Below are 16,292 nucleotides of genomic sequence, written 5' to 3' on the forward strand. Positions count from 1 at the left end.
AGCAGCTACCGTTGACCAAGTGGAATGCCCATCTAATGTGCGAGTAGTCAAGGAAAGGTTATCGACACCAAAGCCTTGAAGCATTAGAAAATCTGGACTTTTCCATCACCAGAAAACATAATGTATTTTTAACGTCATTATAATGATGATAAAAGATGGGACTCAAAGCAATTCCAAGATCAACTCACAGTAACTGAACAATTTATAATACATATCCATAATTTTGCTACTTCTCATCTCAAAAAATCAGTTGTTCTTCCTACATAGAACAGACTGTCACCATTCAAAACAATTATAAAAATCATGGACCAAAAATCAGAAGAACCGTCCTTCCCAGAGTTTTCGTACACCTCTTTAAATTTTTACTCTTTTATTTTTGTTTATAATCTACAGCAGGATATTTGTTGAGACTCAACAAAATTAGATGAATCCTAGGGTACTCTATTACAGCACACTAGACAAATTAAAATACTGGGCAAAAACACATCTATTGTATGTCTATACACAGTGCATATGCAGAAGCCAACTCAGTTCTAAGAACGAGGTTTTAATTTGAGACAAAGTTGGGTATTTTTAACACTGTGTCCCATGATTAGCACACAAGTTAACAAATATTGCTTTGGTTATAATATGATAAAAATATCCACTTTAATCCATTTTAATACTGTACAAGGACATTTTCATAAACAGGAAATAAAATGTGAAGTCTAAGAACTGATATAAAATCTTAACTTCTGATTCATATCACGAAAATGCCATTTTGAATAGTTTCCTCATATTTTAGAAGTTCATTTTAGAGAGTTCTATGCCTGCAAAGGGCAAGTATATTCACACCTACCCTGAAATTATATACAATAATGGAGCTAACTGTGAAATCAGTCAGCAATAATTTTCTATACAGCAGAGCCCCAGAAAGCCTGAATTTACCAAGTTTTATTTAACAGTCAGGGATAAAAAACAAATATTATTTAATAGGACTTAGTATCCAGGCACTAAAATAAAATGGGAACGTGTATGTGTTGAATTTAATCATTAACCACATAATCTGTGAAGTAATAAATACTATGGGTACGGATGCAAAATCAGTAACTTGTCCTTCACAATCGAATTCCTGTCAGTCGAAGTTCCTAGTATAGAACAGCTTTGGTCCTCAAATATTTTTTGGTGATTTCATTCAGAATCCAATGTCCACCCCACAATTTGATGGCAAACGCTGTGTAATTAAGTCGCAGATGTGTGTCCCCTGAATGCAAGGCCTGAGGCAGGGCTGGTGGCATCTCCAAACTAGTGGTCTTCAAGCAAAAACCTTTTCAATAATTCTAAGGAACTGAAATAATTCTAAGGAACACCAGTTTCTGGTGCGGGCCCAGGTCACACACACCAACTGTCATTCCTTGGAAGAATTGCATTGTCTCCAGCTTTTAGGGATTAGTTAAAAGTAGCTGTTCTCCAAATGCACCTTACAAGTTTCACTTTCAAAATCCTCATTTGTTCACAATGTGCTCTGTTTCTATCATAGAACCAATAATACCACCGTCTCTCTCTCTTTGGTTTATTAATTTGACAGTTCAAGTAAATGCATCAACTCTTAGTTATTAAGTTAATGAGGTGTCAAAGATGTTTGCATTCAGAAATTATTTATATTGAATAGAACCTCCAGAGTTGAATTATCTCTAGAGAAAGATTAAATATTTGCTTGAGGACCTGTGATGCTGTCTCTGTGATTTATAATCTTAGGGCACGGGCAAGAAGGCTGGTAGATGATCTGGGAAAGGAGAATTTTGTAAGCATATTTGGTAGAGGTGGTTATATGTATTGTTTGGCGAATTTGAGAGCTAATTTTGCGAATGTCAACCCGACCACCACACAGTTCTACAAAGCAGTTTTGTGCAACTCAGAATCAACACTTCGGGCTGAATTCTGAGCTCCATCGTATCAATTAATCCCTCAACTTTGGAGATAATAACTTCTATAGCATCCCAGTGTTCTTTCGAGGGTAGGATGAGATAATGCACGTGAAGTGCTATATAAACTGTAAAGCACCCCAGAAATGCCAGCGTCCACTGGAGTGTAAAAATATACACTGAAAAGTATTTCCAATGATAACACTGACAAGTGTTTCTGTCGATTCTAACATCATGTAATAATATTTTTTCTGCCCCACAGTTTACTTTTTTGAAACCTTGACTAGTCAGAGAACCTCCCTATATTTTAATTTCTCTATTAACAGTATCATCTAACCTAATATTTAAACTTATGCTGTTTCTCTAAAACATATAAAACCCAGCTGTGGTGTAAAAAGAGCACTGCACTGGAAGCTAGAGACTTGTGAGTCTCACCCTAACCCTGCCATATCAGGGGCTTTATCGTGATACCATCTCTTCATTTCTATAATCCTCGTCCTCTCCTATGAAATGGGGATGATGCCACTTCCGCACAAAAGTTCCATGAGGCTTAAATGAGATATGCCAGTTTTGTAAACTGTAAAGGACTTTAGAACTAGATTGTATTGTCTAGTTACATAATCGAGATTAGGAATAAGAAATCACACTGTTAGAGATCAGACTGATAGATAGCAATCATAGCTAAAATACAAGTGGTATCAGTAATCTTTCCACTGGATGACTCGAAATGGGCTTAGAAGACTGTTAAAGTCACTCTGTTTATAAAAATTAATCATTGGCCTGGTATACAACAGATGCTCAAGGGCTCAGAAGAAAGGAATATTTCTTTAACCCTGATTGTTACAGGGTGAGAAAAGGAGCCATCACACAGAGACACAGTGGCGGGAATCTTCCTGTTAATTTCCACAAAGCCAGTGGGAACCTGGGGGATTGAGAAAATGGTTACCTTTTTAGTGAGGTTGTCTATACACTGAGATCTATACAGATTACCCTAACCCCAAATATCTGAAGTAATTAATTTGACCAGGTTGCGTAATGTACCCTTCATCTGAAAATAAGCATTTTGTCATTTCTTGTGAAATGACATATTTTCATGTGAGAAAATAAAACGTTTTTGGTGTATAAGCAACATATTTGTGACTGAAATCTTCCATATCACGAAACAAGTAGGCTATGTTATCTCTTCATATTTTTTCTCTGATGACTCAAAGATGTCCCTGAAGATGTTTTTTTGAAACCAGCCTGTATTATCTTAAAATTATTTTGTACAGACGTTAGTTATGGAATATATTTTAATATTTATATTAAATAGGTTTAATATAGGTTAAACTTATAGGTTATAAGATTCCTAACCTTCTAATATTCCCTTTTTTTAGCTTATATTCCTAACAAAATAATCTACATCATAACAAGATTGATGGTTTTAAGAAAAAAACCTGTCAATTTAAATCTGTAACAGGGTCACTCTGGATGCTGGGGCTTTGCGAAAGCACAGAAAATTTTGTGGATTTACTTTAAATGGCCTAAAAGACATGGAGAAATAAAAAGCTATTTCAGAGAGTAAACAGATTTTCCTAGTTTTAAAGGTCACAGAAATTTATATTTTTGAGACTATGTGAAGTTTCAGGGTTCAGAAATACTCCCACATTGGCCTTCCCTGGTGGCGCAGTGGTTGAGAGTCCGCCTGCCGATGCAGGGGACACGGGTTTGTGCCCCGGTTCGGGAAGATCCCACATGCCGCGGAGCGGCTGGGCCCGTGAGCCATGGCCGCTGAGCCTGCGCGTCCAGAGCCTGTGCTCCACAACGGGAGAGGCCACAACAGTGAGAGGCCCACGTACCGCAAAAAAAAAAAAAAAGAAAGAAATACTCCCACAGCAGTGATGTCTGTGTCCTTTACCTCCACATCTCCATATAGACCTGATACCACAGGCTTCCAAAGAAGTCAGTAAATTCAAATTTCTGAAAGTTTTGTGCAACAACAACAGAAAACACACACACACACACACACACACACACACACACACACCCCTTTGTGTCCTAGAATAATAAAATAAGGATGCTTATGGCCCTCAGGAAATCTAGAGCAGACTGTATTTCTTATCCATATTACATAACAATACAAATGTACCTAAAGAAAGGTCTGAGGTCACTGATGACAGTGCAAAAGGATGTGCATGGAGAACAGTTTAGAGAAAAATAAATTTCATGCGTAAACATGGTTTGAGGCCCCACGACTGAGCCATTTCTTCCCCAGAATCTACATATAGAAAGCGTAGCGAAGCACCGTTGGGAGCAGATCCCCAAATTCACAGTCTTAGGGACGCTGCTTCCCTTTTCCCATGGCAGGGGGAGGTTGCTGCCTATAGGAGGGAGGTGTCCCTGCCACCTTCCAACTGACCAGGCTTCCTCTGTGACACTGAGTAATCCATTCACGGGCAGACCGGCTGTCACGTGCAAAGTCTCGGAACAACCAGCCAAGAAACCCTGTGGAAAAAACCGGGGTTTATTTGTTTTCATTGTCTGGGGACTGGGTGTTACCCGAAGGTTTCAGAAGCTATAGCACTGGGTGAGGTCACAGCATAGACGTTACAAGAAAGAACTCTGGATGCAAATATCTCTGATCAAGGAAAATGCGAGTCTTTATCCAGACCTCATGCCCAGGCAACCCTAGCCAAACAGTATCCACTGCAATAATCCTGACGGTCCAATCAACTTCCGCCTGCCTTTACATCCCAGAGACAGAAAATTAGGGGGTTCAATGGAGATCAATACACTATCCTGGTTTTAATGAGATAAATAACAAGAATAATACTCAAATGATGACAAAGATGAATTTTGAGGGTGTACAGAACAAAACGGAAGTTCTTTTGATACTGCTTACCATTTAAAAATATATTGTGAAGCTATATGCAAAGCAGAAATAGAGACACAGATGTAGAGAACAAACTTATGGATACCAAGGCGGGAAGGAGGGGTGGGATGAACTAGCAGATGGGGACATACATACTACTATGTATAAAATAGATAACTAATGAGAACATACTGTACAGCACAGGGAACTAACTACTCAGTGATCTGTGGTGACCTAAATGGGAAGGAAATCTAAAAAAGAGGGGATATATGTGTGTACGTATAACTGATTCACTCTGCTGTACAGCAGAAACTAACACAACACTGTAAAGCGACTATACTCCAATAAAATTTTTTAAAAATAATAAAAATAAAAAATATATTGTGAAGCTATAAAACAGTAGAAAATAAATTCACCCTAGCAAACATTTTGGTAACAGAAAGAGATGTTTTGAAACCAGAGCTTCCTCCCGCCAAGTAAGTTACCATAAATACTGGGGGTTTTTCTCCTTTCTTGTTTTCTTTTCTTTTGTTGTTTGTTTGTCTTTGTTTTTATTTTGGCTATGCAAGCAAATAATTTATAGATCTACTACAGGACTTTTTTTTTAAGTTGGAAGTTCCTTGACTGGTGGTGGGCAATCACTCGGCATAACAATTTAGAGAACATTTTATGCCTCCGTGTTACTCTAGAGAAAACTGGTAAGTACACCTTCAAAATTATAGCCACGGGAAAACAGGAAGCAAAACACTGCAAGGTCACTGGGCTAGATCTCTGCCACAGCACCAAAGCGGTCAAGCTGTCCGATGTCACCACCTTTCAGCTGGGCCCCCACTCCAGGTGACGGGAGCGAGCGATACAGGAAACAAAGCACAAAGCACACGGAGCGAAGAGGCATCCTCGCAAACACGTGTGCACAGGATATGCACTGCTAATTACCGAGACATCTCACCTCAGAGGAGCTGAAACCACTGACACGGGAAAGGGATTCTCTCCCAGAGGCCCCGAATATTTAAGGTTGGGATGAATGAGGCCAGAATTACATTTCCAATATAGTAATTTCAAAATGTATTCCTCTTAGATTAAACCTGCATACCAAAGCCTGTTACTTTAAAACATCAGAATGCCTCACCGGCCTTCAAAGTATTCTTGACTGCTCACAGGTCAGGTGCCGTCTTGAGAAGGACCGGGTTCCACTCAGGACGCCCAGGACGCTGGCTGTTTAAACAAAGAACTCCACAGTCACCCAGCTGCACTGAAGTACCCAAGCCCAGATCAGGGAGGACGTGCGCTGGAACACCCTGTCCCTGGATATTTCTGAAACGTTTAGCTCAGCACAATAATGTGCACAGAGGTCTTGGTGAGGGAGATGCAGTGGATCCACTGAGCTGTTCTAAAATCTAGCTGTGCATTAACCCGGACCACCAGCCACGCGCCCGGGCTGCGCTGTATCCCAGCCCCGCCCCACTGTTCTTTTACCATGTTGTCCTTCAACGTGTTATGTGTTATACGGATCATCACGCAGACAACGCTGCTACTACTGAGCGTCTTCTCCATGAAACCACACGCAAGGAGCGTCTTTCTGGTGTCCGCATCAGGACGAATCAGCGAGCACTCCTACAACTGGTTAACTTCCGTGTTATGGATGCTATACACTTTTAACTAATGACATTTTTCTCAAAGCACATGTATTAGGATGTTCACGGTTAAACCTACAGCTGAAATGTCTATCTTCAGTCTCTGTCATGGATCTTTTCTACACGTTTTTTCACTGATTCCATATGGCTGTATTTTTACATTGGGTAGAAACGTTAAGTCGCTTTTGGTACAAAGGTAGACTTTAAAGTGGGAATTAAAATAAAACTGAATGAATATGCACAAAACATTATTTAATATATTTATGTAAAGCCTGCTTTCATTAAAGTATAGATTTTTCCATCCATCAATCTCAAAATATCTTTCCTGCCATGAGGAATAACTAAAATGCAATTGATGTACAGGTGTTAGCTTGTCTCGAGCTTAAACCACAGCATTCAGTAAATAGCAAATCATTGTACCTTACTTGGGAATCTTGCCAAAGAATGGAAAGCAAGTGAAAAAGGCTTCTCTTCTGGCAAAACCCAGTATCACAAATCTGAGCTCCCAGACTTAATTCATTCAAAAACCCAGTAGGCCTTCACTCATAATTTTAGTCACAATCATAAGACAGTTTCTCTGGCATTCGCTCCCACAGGACCACCGAAGATGCACATTGTAAAAGAGCAAGTAAGGGTTGCCACAGACAAGCATATTGGCATCAATAAGAATTCACAGGGAAAGGGACAGAGAAATTTAAAAGTACAAAAACAAACTAAACAAATTGGTTAAGGCTCTACATGCCCTCAACATTTTGATACTGTGAGTGGCTCTGAGAACACAACTGTCTTACCAGGCAACATAATAAACTGATGTTAAAACAATATCCAAAACTGGACAGCTACATGTAAAAGAATGAGATAAAAACACTCACTAACACCATACGCAAAAATAAAGTCAAAATGGATTAGAGACCTGAATGTAAGGCCAGGCACTATAAAACTCTTAGAGGAAAACATAGGCAGAACACTCTAGGACATAAATCACAGCAAGATCCTTTCTGACCCACCTCCTAGAGAAATGGAAATAAAAACAAAAATAAACAAATGGGACCTAATGAAACTTCAAAGCTTTTGCACAGCAAAGGAAACCATAAACAAGGTGAAAAGACAACCCTCAGAATGGGAGAAAATATTTGCAAATGAAGCAACTGACAAAGGATTAATCTCCAAAATTTACAAGCAGTTCATGCAGCTCAATATCATAAAAACAAACAACCCAATCCAAAAATGGGCAGAAGACCTAAATAGACATTCCTCCAAAGAAGATATACAGATTGCCAACAAACACGTGAAAGGAGGCTCAACATCATTAATCATTAGAGAAATGCAAATCAAAACTACAATGAGATATCATCTCACACCAGTCAGAATGGCCATCATCAAAAAATCTACAAACAGTAAATGCTGGAGAGGGTGTGGAGAAAAGGGAACACTCTTGCACTGCTGGTGGGAATGTGAATTGGTACGACCACTATGGAGAACAGTATGGAGGTTCCTTATAAAACTACAAATAGAACTACCATATGACCCAGCAATCCCACTGCTGGGCATATACCCCGAGAAAACCATAATTCAAAAAGAGTCATGTACCACAATGTTCATTGCAGCTCTATGTACAATAGCCAGGACATGGAAGCAACCTAAGTGTCCCTCGACAGATGAATGGATAAAGAAGATGTGGCACATATATACAATGGAATATTACTCGGCCACAAAAAGAAACGAAATTGAGTTATTTGTAGTGAGGCGGATGGACCTAGAGTCTATCATACAGAGTGAAGTAAGTCAAAAAGAGAAAAACAAATACCGTATGCTAACACATATATATATGGAATCTAAAAAGCAACAACAAAAAAATGGTCATGAAGAACCTAGGGGCAAGACAGGAATTAAGACACAGACCTACTAGAGAATGGACTTGAGGATACGGAGAGGGGGAAGGGTAAGCTGGGACGAAGTGAGAGAGTGGCACGGACATATATACACTACCACATGTAAAATAGATAGCTAGTGGGAAGCAGCCGCATAGCACAGGGAGATTAGCTCGGTGCTTTGTGACCCCCTAGAGGGGTGGGATGGGGAGGGTGGGAGGGAGGGAGACAGAAGAGGGAAGAGATATGGGGATATATGTATATGTATAACTGATTCACTTTGTTAAAGCAGAAACTAACACACCATTGTAAAGCAATTATACTCCAATAAAGATGTTAAAAACAAAAAGCAAACAAACAGACAAAAAAAACAATTTCCATTAGGCGACAACTAAACAAATGACTTTATGTCATGTAAACTTTTGTAAAAACAAGATGAAACACTCTTTTCTGCCTTCCTGCTTTAAAACAACAACAAAAAAGACAGTAAGCTGCAATTCTGATGAGAAATATTTTAATTAAGAAAATATAAATGCATAGCATCAATAACAAGGTGGCTGGCAAATATGCAGCATATTTGAAAACTCAGCCATCCAGGGATTTGAGGTTGAGTTCCCACAGTTCCAAAATTAAGTCATTACTCATCAATACTAGGAAAAACAGAAGCATGTAGTAACTGTTTATCAAAAACTGTTTTAGACTTATCGGGTATTAAAGTAAGGATTCATGCACTATAAATATTATTTATTTTCTCTCTTTGAATGTTATATTTTGACGTTTTGTGAATGCAGTACAGAAAAAGGAAAATATAGGGTTAATTGCTCTTTGTATAATGTCCTATATACAGAGTGGCTAAATTGTCTTCCAAAGATTCTTACCAAAATAGATGTCTCTCAAGTAAGAACAAAGCAAAGCAAACAAAACTATCTTTTCTAGGGGACTGAGTATGTGACAGAATTAAATTACGAAGTTAACAGATATTTGGTGAAAACATTGAAACTGAGTAGTGCCAGCACTGATGTGTAAAATTTTCAGTGACATTGAATCTGAAATTTGAAATTACCTTTATCTCTTTCATGAAATGGTTAAATTGAATGTTATTTCAATAATGCTAAAGGCAATAATTTTTCACGTGTTTTCTAATGCAAATTTTATAAATCCATAAAAAAATCTTAAATACTTTCTCCCAATAAATATGAGCACATTCAAGATTGATCAAATAACTTCAATGATCTGAACAGCATACGGTCATGATACTGCACCTATTTCCATATAAAGAAACCTATATTTTGGCTAAAATGCCTTCCTGATCACAGCAAGAAGGGGCTGGAGAAATGAATAGAATCTACCTGAAATACCAAAATACTAGAGTGAGTATAATCGTCCCAATGTTAAGAAAACAATCAGAGTTTACCTTAAACTTTCCCCAAATACACAGAGGCTTATTTAATACATACTTTAAATCAAATTAAAGGCTCATCTCCATTTTAAAATGAGTCTATTAGTAGCATCTCCCAAACTCAACCTCATTTTCTTTCTACCTGGCAAGAGGGTAAGTAGCATTTAGTTTTAGGTAAAAATGCCTTATTATTCACATTCGAAATGTAGTTTTAGAGAACTTGGATTAAGGTAATTGTTGAAACTGTATTTTAATGGCTAAATACTTATTTTTCAAAGGAGAAACTCTCTATTACTCTTGCTTGGCAAGAGTAATGTGGGAAGGGGCCGAAACACTGAAAGACAACATCTTGCTAGCCTTGACAATTTTACTTTTTACTAAGAATTTCGACAGTGCTGTTTTTGTTTTCCAAAGTGATGTACAAACAATTTTAATGACAAAAAATTACACACACACACACACATCTTTGGGCCTGCTACCGTCTCTGTTCAGTATAATTATCATTGCATCACATTTGAGATCAAATATCCAGATGTGCTTTTAAGTCACAGACACAAACAACGTACCACCGCCATCGACCTTTGTAAAAGCAGCCAGGGCTGGTGGAGAATAAACACAGTGTGTTCAGAGATTCTGTACAGCAAACTCAATAGGCACGACTTCAAGCAAAAACTCCAAAGAGGGATTCTTCTCCTCAGAACAAAACCTGGGTTTCTCACCAGTCCTCTAAGGGCCTTCAGATTAAACCAATATTTTGGAGACTTTTAATTTGTGCTCAATTGTTGTATCACTTTCATGCCTTCACTGAATAGCTGATTACAGTAAAATCTCATAGACTAAAGCAAACCTTACACAGAGATTTCTATAACTACGCGTCTGAGCTAGAACAAGACTAGCCTCTGAAATCAGAGCATCACAGTATATTGGTCAAAGAGACTTAACTTGTCAGGAAAAAACTAGTCTCTGTCAAGCCGTATGGAACAGAAACAAGCCCTGGCCGGCCCTCCAGGTGCAGTGAAATAATGCTGGCATGCTTTGTTATATTTGAATTTTCAGTCATTCCTAATCCATTTACCTATATCAATATATCTAATCATTTATTTATCTTATAGAGAGTTAAGCTGGGAAAGGATTTTCTTTTTCTACTATGACCTGCAATAACAGAGCTCACGAAAATATCAAACGGTAATTAAGTTTTTTTAAGCAACAGCAGTCTGAAGCAGGTCTTCCCAGGCAGGTCCTGGGCCCTGGGGCCCACCTCCAGCGGGCCAGGGTCTTTGCTCACCCCAGCTAGCACCCACTGGCAGGGGCCCTGCCCCTCTCCCCCATTCCCGCACAGTGGCTGGAGGACCTCGGGTTTATCCACAAACTGTGGAACAAAAATGGGTTACCTTCAGGTAGGCAGGACTTTTTCTACCACCGAAGGTCAAGTACTTTGCTTTTGTGATCTTTAAGGAAAGCTTTATAATCTGGGTTATGTGAGCCCTTGTACACGGTCTCTGATTAGGCCCAAGAGATCAATACTACGATCCTTAAGATCGTGTGTAAAGTTTTGTGTGCCTGAGTGTTTTTCTGGGGAGAGCACGTTGCATCCTCTACTTCTCTTAAGGGTCCATGATCCGTACCCAAATTAAGAGCAAAGGATTCACGAGTCTGGATGAAGGAGTGAGTCAGCCTGGGACCTGCTATACTGCCCGGGTGCCTTCTCTCTAGCTCCCGGAATGATCCCCTCCTGCAGGGCCCGAGCCTCAGCGGGAGGCTTGAATTAAGACCCCTATTTAAGCTAGACACTCAGGAAAACCAGAAACCGTACTCAGGGAAAATGAACTTTGTGGTTACATACAGAGGGCAAAGGAATTCATATCAGAAAGCAATTTCATGAGCTATCAAGACTCTAATAAAGCATATTTTTAAAAGCCTTGAATATCACTAGGCAAGAGAAATACTATGTACCAATGTGCTACTCTTCACTGACAAGTGCCTTGATTTCAAAGACATTTGCTAAAAGGGAAAGTACAGAAGAAGTAATAAACTTTATATAATCGAAATAAGTTATGAGAAAACATAATCTTTAAATAGAAGTAAAGCTTCAAAGTGGATAAAAAGTTGTTCCAATTTGGACCTGCTTAGAAGTTAAGAGTAAGCTTCAAGGGCTACGCATTCTCTAGAGAAAAAAAAAAAGAGAGAAAGAAAAAAGCATTGCAAGGCTAACAGCTTCTTGTTACAAAAAAAAAAAAAAAACCCTCCAAAAGCTATTAGTAAGTCTAAAATCTATAACAGATCTTATCCTATTGAGAACATGTTTGCTAGAATCCACCATCTGTTACTATCAATATGCCCCCTTTCTCTGAAGTCAGCTTTAAAATTTGTTCAACGTTCAGAGTTTGTCAGAATTTATCTTCCAGGTCTTTAATATGTATACAACTCATATAAAACCTCCTCTGAAACAACTAATTTAAATTACCTAGGCATTCAAAGTTCTTGGTTGCATTTTTGCAACAAATTGACCAACTCATTACATGATTACGACCGAATTCCCTTCTTAATGACTAAAGATGGCCTACTTGAAGCAGGCTGTCTAAAAACTAAACCCATTTCATTAGCCTGCAATTTACAGGCAAGATTATTAAGTCTCCTTAATTATTGATATTATTACAAGATAACTGCTAGTTCTTTCATTGATTCCTCTATGTTGTAATTTGACGTGCTTCTTCCCAATCTCCCTGGCCTTAGAAAATGAAGAAGAACAGAAAGTATTTATTTTATTTACTAACAGTGTCTGTGGATTATCTGGAGAAGTATAGGGAAGAATATATACTTGCTGTTCACTGAGATTTTCGTCTTTGTTTCCCAAATCCTTCCTTCACTCCTCTGACAGAGCTCTCCTCAGGAACATTCCCAGACAGCACTTGAAAATGAGAATATCTCCTTTTCCTGAAGAGCTTTGCAACCACGCATAATGGCTAACTGCACCACGTAAAGTCAGAAAGTTGGGAGAGACCTGAGCGGACCATCTTCTGCCTGACGGAGAATCACTTTACTCATAAAGTCACTGCCCTCCTACGTGCACGTGTAGAGACTGTAAGTCACACAGACAGGCTCCTCAGAGCTGGACACAGAAGCCCACCACGCTGTTCACCCTTCATCGCTCACACACAGTGTGGGAGTGGGACCATCCGGGCCTCAGGCTTCCCCTAAGGGTGGCTGCCCGTCACCCAGACCCACTCATGATGACCACAAACACAGGATTCACCATCTTCATCAGCGAGGGACGATCAGCCACCCTGCAAGCACGCAGCTCAATTTGCAATCGAATCCTTCTGTTCTCCCCAAAGCAACATTTACTGTGTCTAGACTCGTGGACGGGAACTAGCCCTGGACAGGCAGAAACAACTGCTTCACACTTTCTCAAGGGGGAGGTGGCTGGAAGCTGCTCTTCCAGTTGCCTCTGGGCTATGGATCCTAAGCTTGCCCTCCGCAGAAGGGGACCTCTTGAAAGTCCTCTGCTGAGAAGAGCAGGCGGAAGCTGCCCTAAGAGCACACACTCTGCCTGGGAGGGAGGACGACCCGCATCCCTGGCAGGCGTCCAGAAGTGCACCTCTGCATCAGCACCGCATTGCTGCCACGGGACCGCGGCGCCTCCCACCCCTCCCCTCCCTGGGCGGCAGTCTGCCAGCAGGTGCCCTCAGGACACTGCAAACTCCTCAACGCCTACTTGGCAAAAGATTTTCAACGGAGCCCAGAGATTTACCAGTTTAATTCAAAAAAGCCATAAAGCTCCCTTTCAGAAAAACCTCAGCTGCTAAAACGCTGTGAAGGGAAGGAAAGGCCAAAAGAGCTCTATGGTCCCCCTTTATTAAGAAGACTGCACCCCTTTAAAACCTTAACAGTAGGCTCTCTTTCTGCACAGACATCACCATCAGACGATCTTGAGCACCTGAAAAATGTGATTCCATCCCTACTGAGAAGACCAGCAGAGTCTTTATCAAACTGGCAGATGGAAACAGAGACCAGGAGGGCTTGCTCTGTCGTCCAAGGCCACACACCCGAACCTGCCACACCCAAAGCACTGCTTTGCCCTTTCCTTCTTTCTGTCTAGGCTCTCTGGTCCCCTTATTCGAGCAGGTTTTCCTTTAGTCCACAGCTTAACGTCACGTAAAAACATAGTTATTTCCACGATGTGCTCTAAAATCAGGGCTGTTGGTCACGGGAAACCTGGCCTCAGCAACCTTTGTCTAAACACTTCGAAATAACAATCTACAGACAAACTTACAACTTTCTGTTTTGAAGAAGATTAAACTATGAAGCTTTCTGATTTCAATAAAATTCGGTAAACAGGGAAAACAACTGCCTTGGGTCATTCAGAAAGGAAAATACACACTTTCTAAATTAATTGTCTATTGTACAGATATCAAGTCGAGAGTTAAATACTAAATTGTAGACAACGAAATGTACACTTCAGATATTCATTTAAAACATGAAAATAACTTCATACAATGCAAGTGGAGGATTACCACTGCATTTCAAAATGATAATATATCTGTGTAATTTCCATGTTCAAAGCAAAACATTTCTTATTCTCTACTGATAGAATCTAAATGAAGCATTTTAATATCTTACTCTTTTGGATAATTAAACAAATATTCTGTTAATTTTACATTTATGCATAAAATTAATATTAGAGCTTAGTTTACCTGTTCTTGAGTGCAGTGTATGAAGGAGTAGAAGCTGTAGAAACCCAGCAAACATAACAGCAGCATCAGAGGAGTTAAACAGAGGCTGCTGGCATCAGATCACTAAATTCTAGCTAGCAACGCAGCAAATTCACAACGCAATAAGTATTCCACGGAAGTGCAAAAGAAATGTTAAATAACAGCCCCTGCGGTCCTTGCATTCTAAAAAAAAAAAAAAAAGCCTGTAGTGTCCAACATTCTACAACGGTGACACTAATCAAGGCCATAAGTGCTGCTGTCATCAAAACAGATCTCTGCAGTGTGCAGATTCTCAATGATTACCGCATCACTGATCTATAGTGCTCTGTGCTATGCTAAAGAGGTCCCCACTCTAGCAAACACCAAAACTCCAGTAGGTCCGTGATTAACCGTTTCCTGAAACAATGCACAGACGAGCTACCTTCCTGCAGGCAGAGACTTGAAACGCAGTGGTCCCTTAAAGCCAGAACTGGAGAGAAAACTCAGGCGGAGGCTTGAAAAGGCCCTCCTCTTATCCCCCCAGTGACATTTCATGGAGGCACCCAGGGGCTAAGATGACAAAGGCCAGCAGCCCCCTGCTGGCTGGTGGACCCCGGAGCACTCACCTAAGATGATTTGGTGCCAATCTCAATCCCTGGCCGTGGTCCTGCCAAGCCCGGTGAAACCCATCGTTCCCTTTTCACACTCCTTACCTGAGCCCTTACTCAGCCCAAAGACAACTGGCAGAAGGAAGCTTAAGCCAGGAGTGTGTGAGCACCTGCCGGAAGTAGGACACAGCGCTTTGTCTAGCTGTGCCAGCCGGCCAGCCAGGCGCTCACGGGGGATCGTCTCCAGGGGGCAAAAGGACAACCCAAACTGGTGTAGCCGGGAGTCGAGGGGAATGGGGTGGGCTCACAGCTCCAGTATTTTTAAAGATGCATGTCTCTGATGACTGTGCAATCACAACTCACGGTCCACTAGACTTTTCTCGCTGAGACGGGATCACCATCTTCTCACCAGTTCCCCAACATTTCTTGATCCCCCTGGACCACATACCACAGAACAGCTACTGTGAAATGATGTCACTGCTCCAATGTCATGTTTATTGTGGTATATCATTCAGTTTCCAGAAACAACGAACTTCTCTAGTCTAATCCACTAGGGAATATCATTGAAAAGTCGGGGCAGACTGCTTCTAGTTTGTTTTAGAAGATGAAATGATCAAATGATAATAGAGAATTAAGACCCAGGTTTTGTTTACTTAAACTAAATGCACTGTGTTTACTTAAATTATAGATACTGGTCAAAAATAATTACCAGATAAGGAAAACATTAATACTGAACTATGGGTCACTCATGGTCACCAAAGCAAGTGCAAGATATCAGCTTGAAACAAATGGACTAATGTGAACATTGTTTTCTCCTCTTAAAAAATACAGCTTTGGGATCTCTACTTAGAATCTCTGTTTTTTTTTTTCTTGACCCCAAACTTCCAAGTATGCTGTCATAAACTTGCTTGAATAAAAAATTGGCCACATGGTTGCTGGTTGGAAAGAGAAAGGGAAATAAACATTAGGTGAATGAATCTCTGTCAAATCTTGTGATAAATAGGCATGTTAATTGTGTTCATTTATTTTTCACAGGCATATGGCGAAGTCAATATTATTTACTCCATATTACAGATGAGGCTCAGAGAAGCCAGTTCACTTGCCCAAGGTCACGTGGTTTACCACTAGCAGAGCTGGGATTTGAACTTGGCTTCGTGTGACTGGGAGGCCCAGCTTTCCATGACACCTGGTAGGTGGGGGCTGCTGTGATTATATCCGTAGGTCACCTCAAAGTGGTGCCACCTTTCGTGAAAGTGCCAGTGATTTGGTGTGGAAACTGGTGAGGCCGGGGGGCCGACATTCATCCACCTCCACGTGCCACATGTGGGGCCGGT

The 16,292-nt window shown here is 40.4% G+C and overlaps 1 protein-coding gene across 49 annotated transcripts in view; it reads right to left on the reverse strand.

The window, feature by feature from the left end:
- Positions 1 to 16,292, reverse strand: part of RIMS1 (regulating synaptic membrane exocytosis 1) — a 480,052-nt gene that overhangs the window by 171,347 nt on the left and 292,413 nt on the right. For 9 of the 49 annotated variants that reach the window (XM_065888913.1, XM_065888930.1, XM_065888911.1 and 6 more), the window contains exon 1: positions 4,303 to 4,333. The exons of the other annotated variants lie outside the window; for them this stretch is intronic. In XM_065888913.1, coding sequence (XP_065744985.1) covers positions 4,303 to 4,333 — 31 coding nt within the window. Of the gene's footprint in view, positions 1 to 4,302; positions 4,334 to 16,292 lie in introns of those variants that run through there. 49 annotated transcript variants of the gene reach the window in all.

Source organism: Phocoena phocoena, chromosome 12 (genome assembly GCF_963924675.1).
Source record: "Phocoena phocoena chromosome 12, mPhoPho1.1, whole genome shotgun sequence".
NCBI classification, from domain to species: Eukaryota; Metazoa; Chordata; class Mammalia; order Artiodactyla; family Phocoenidae; genus Phocoena; species Phocoena phocoena.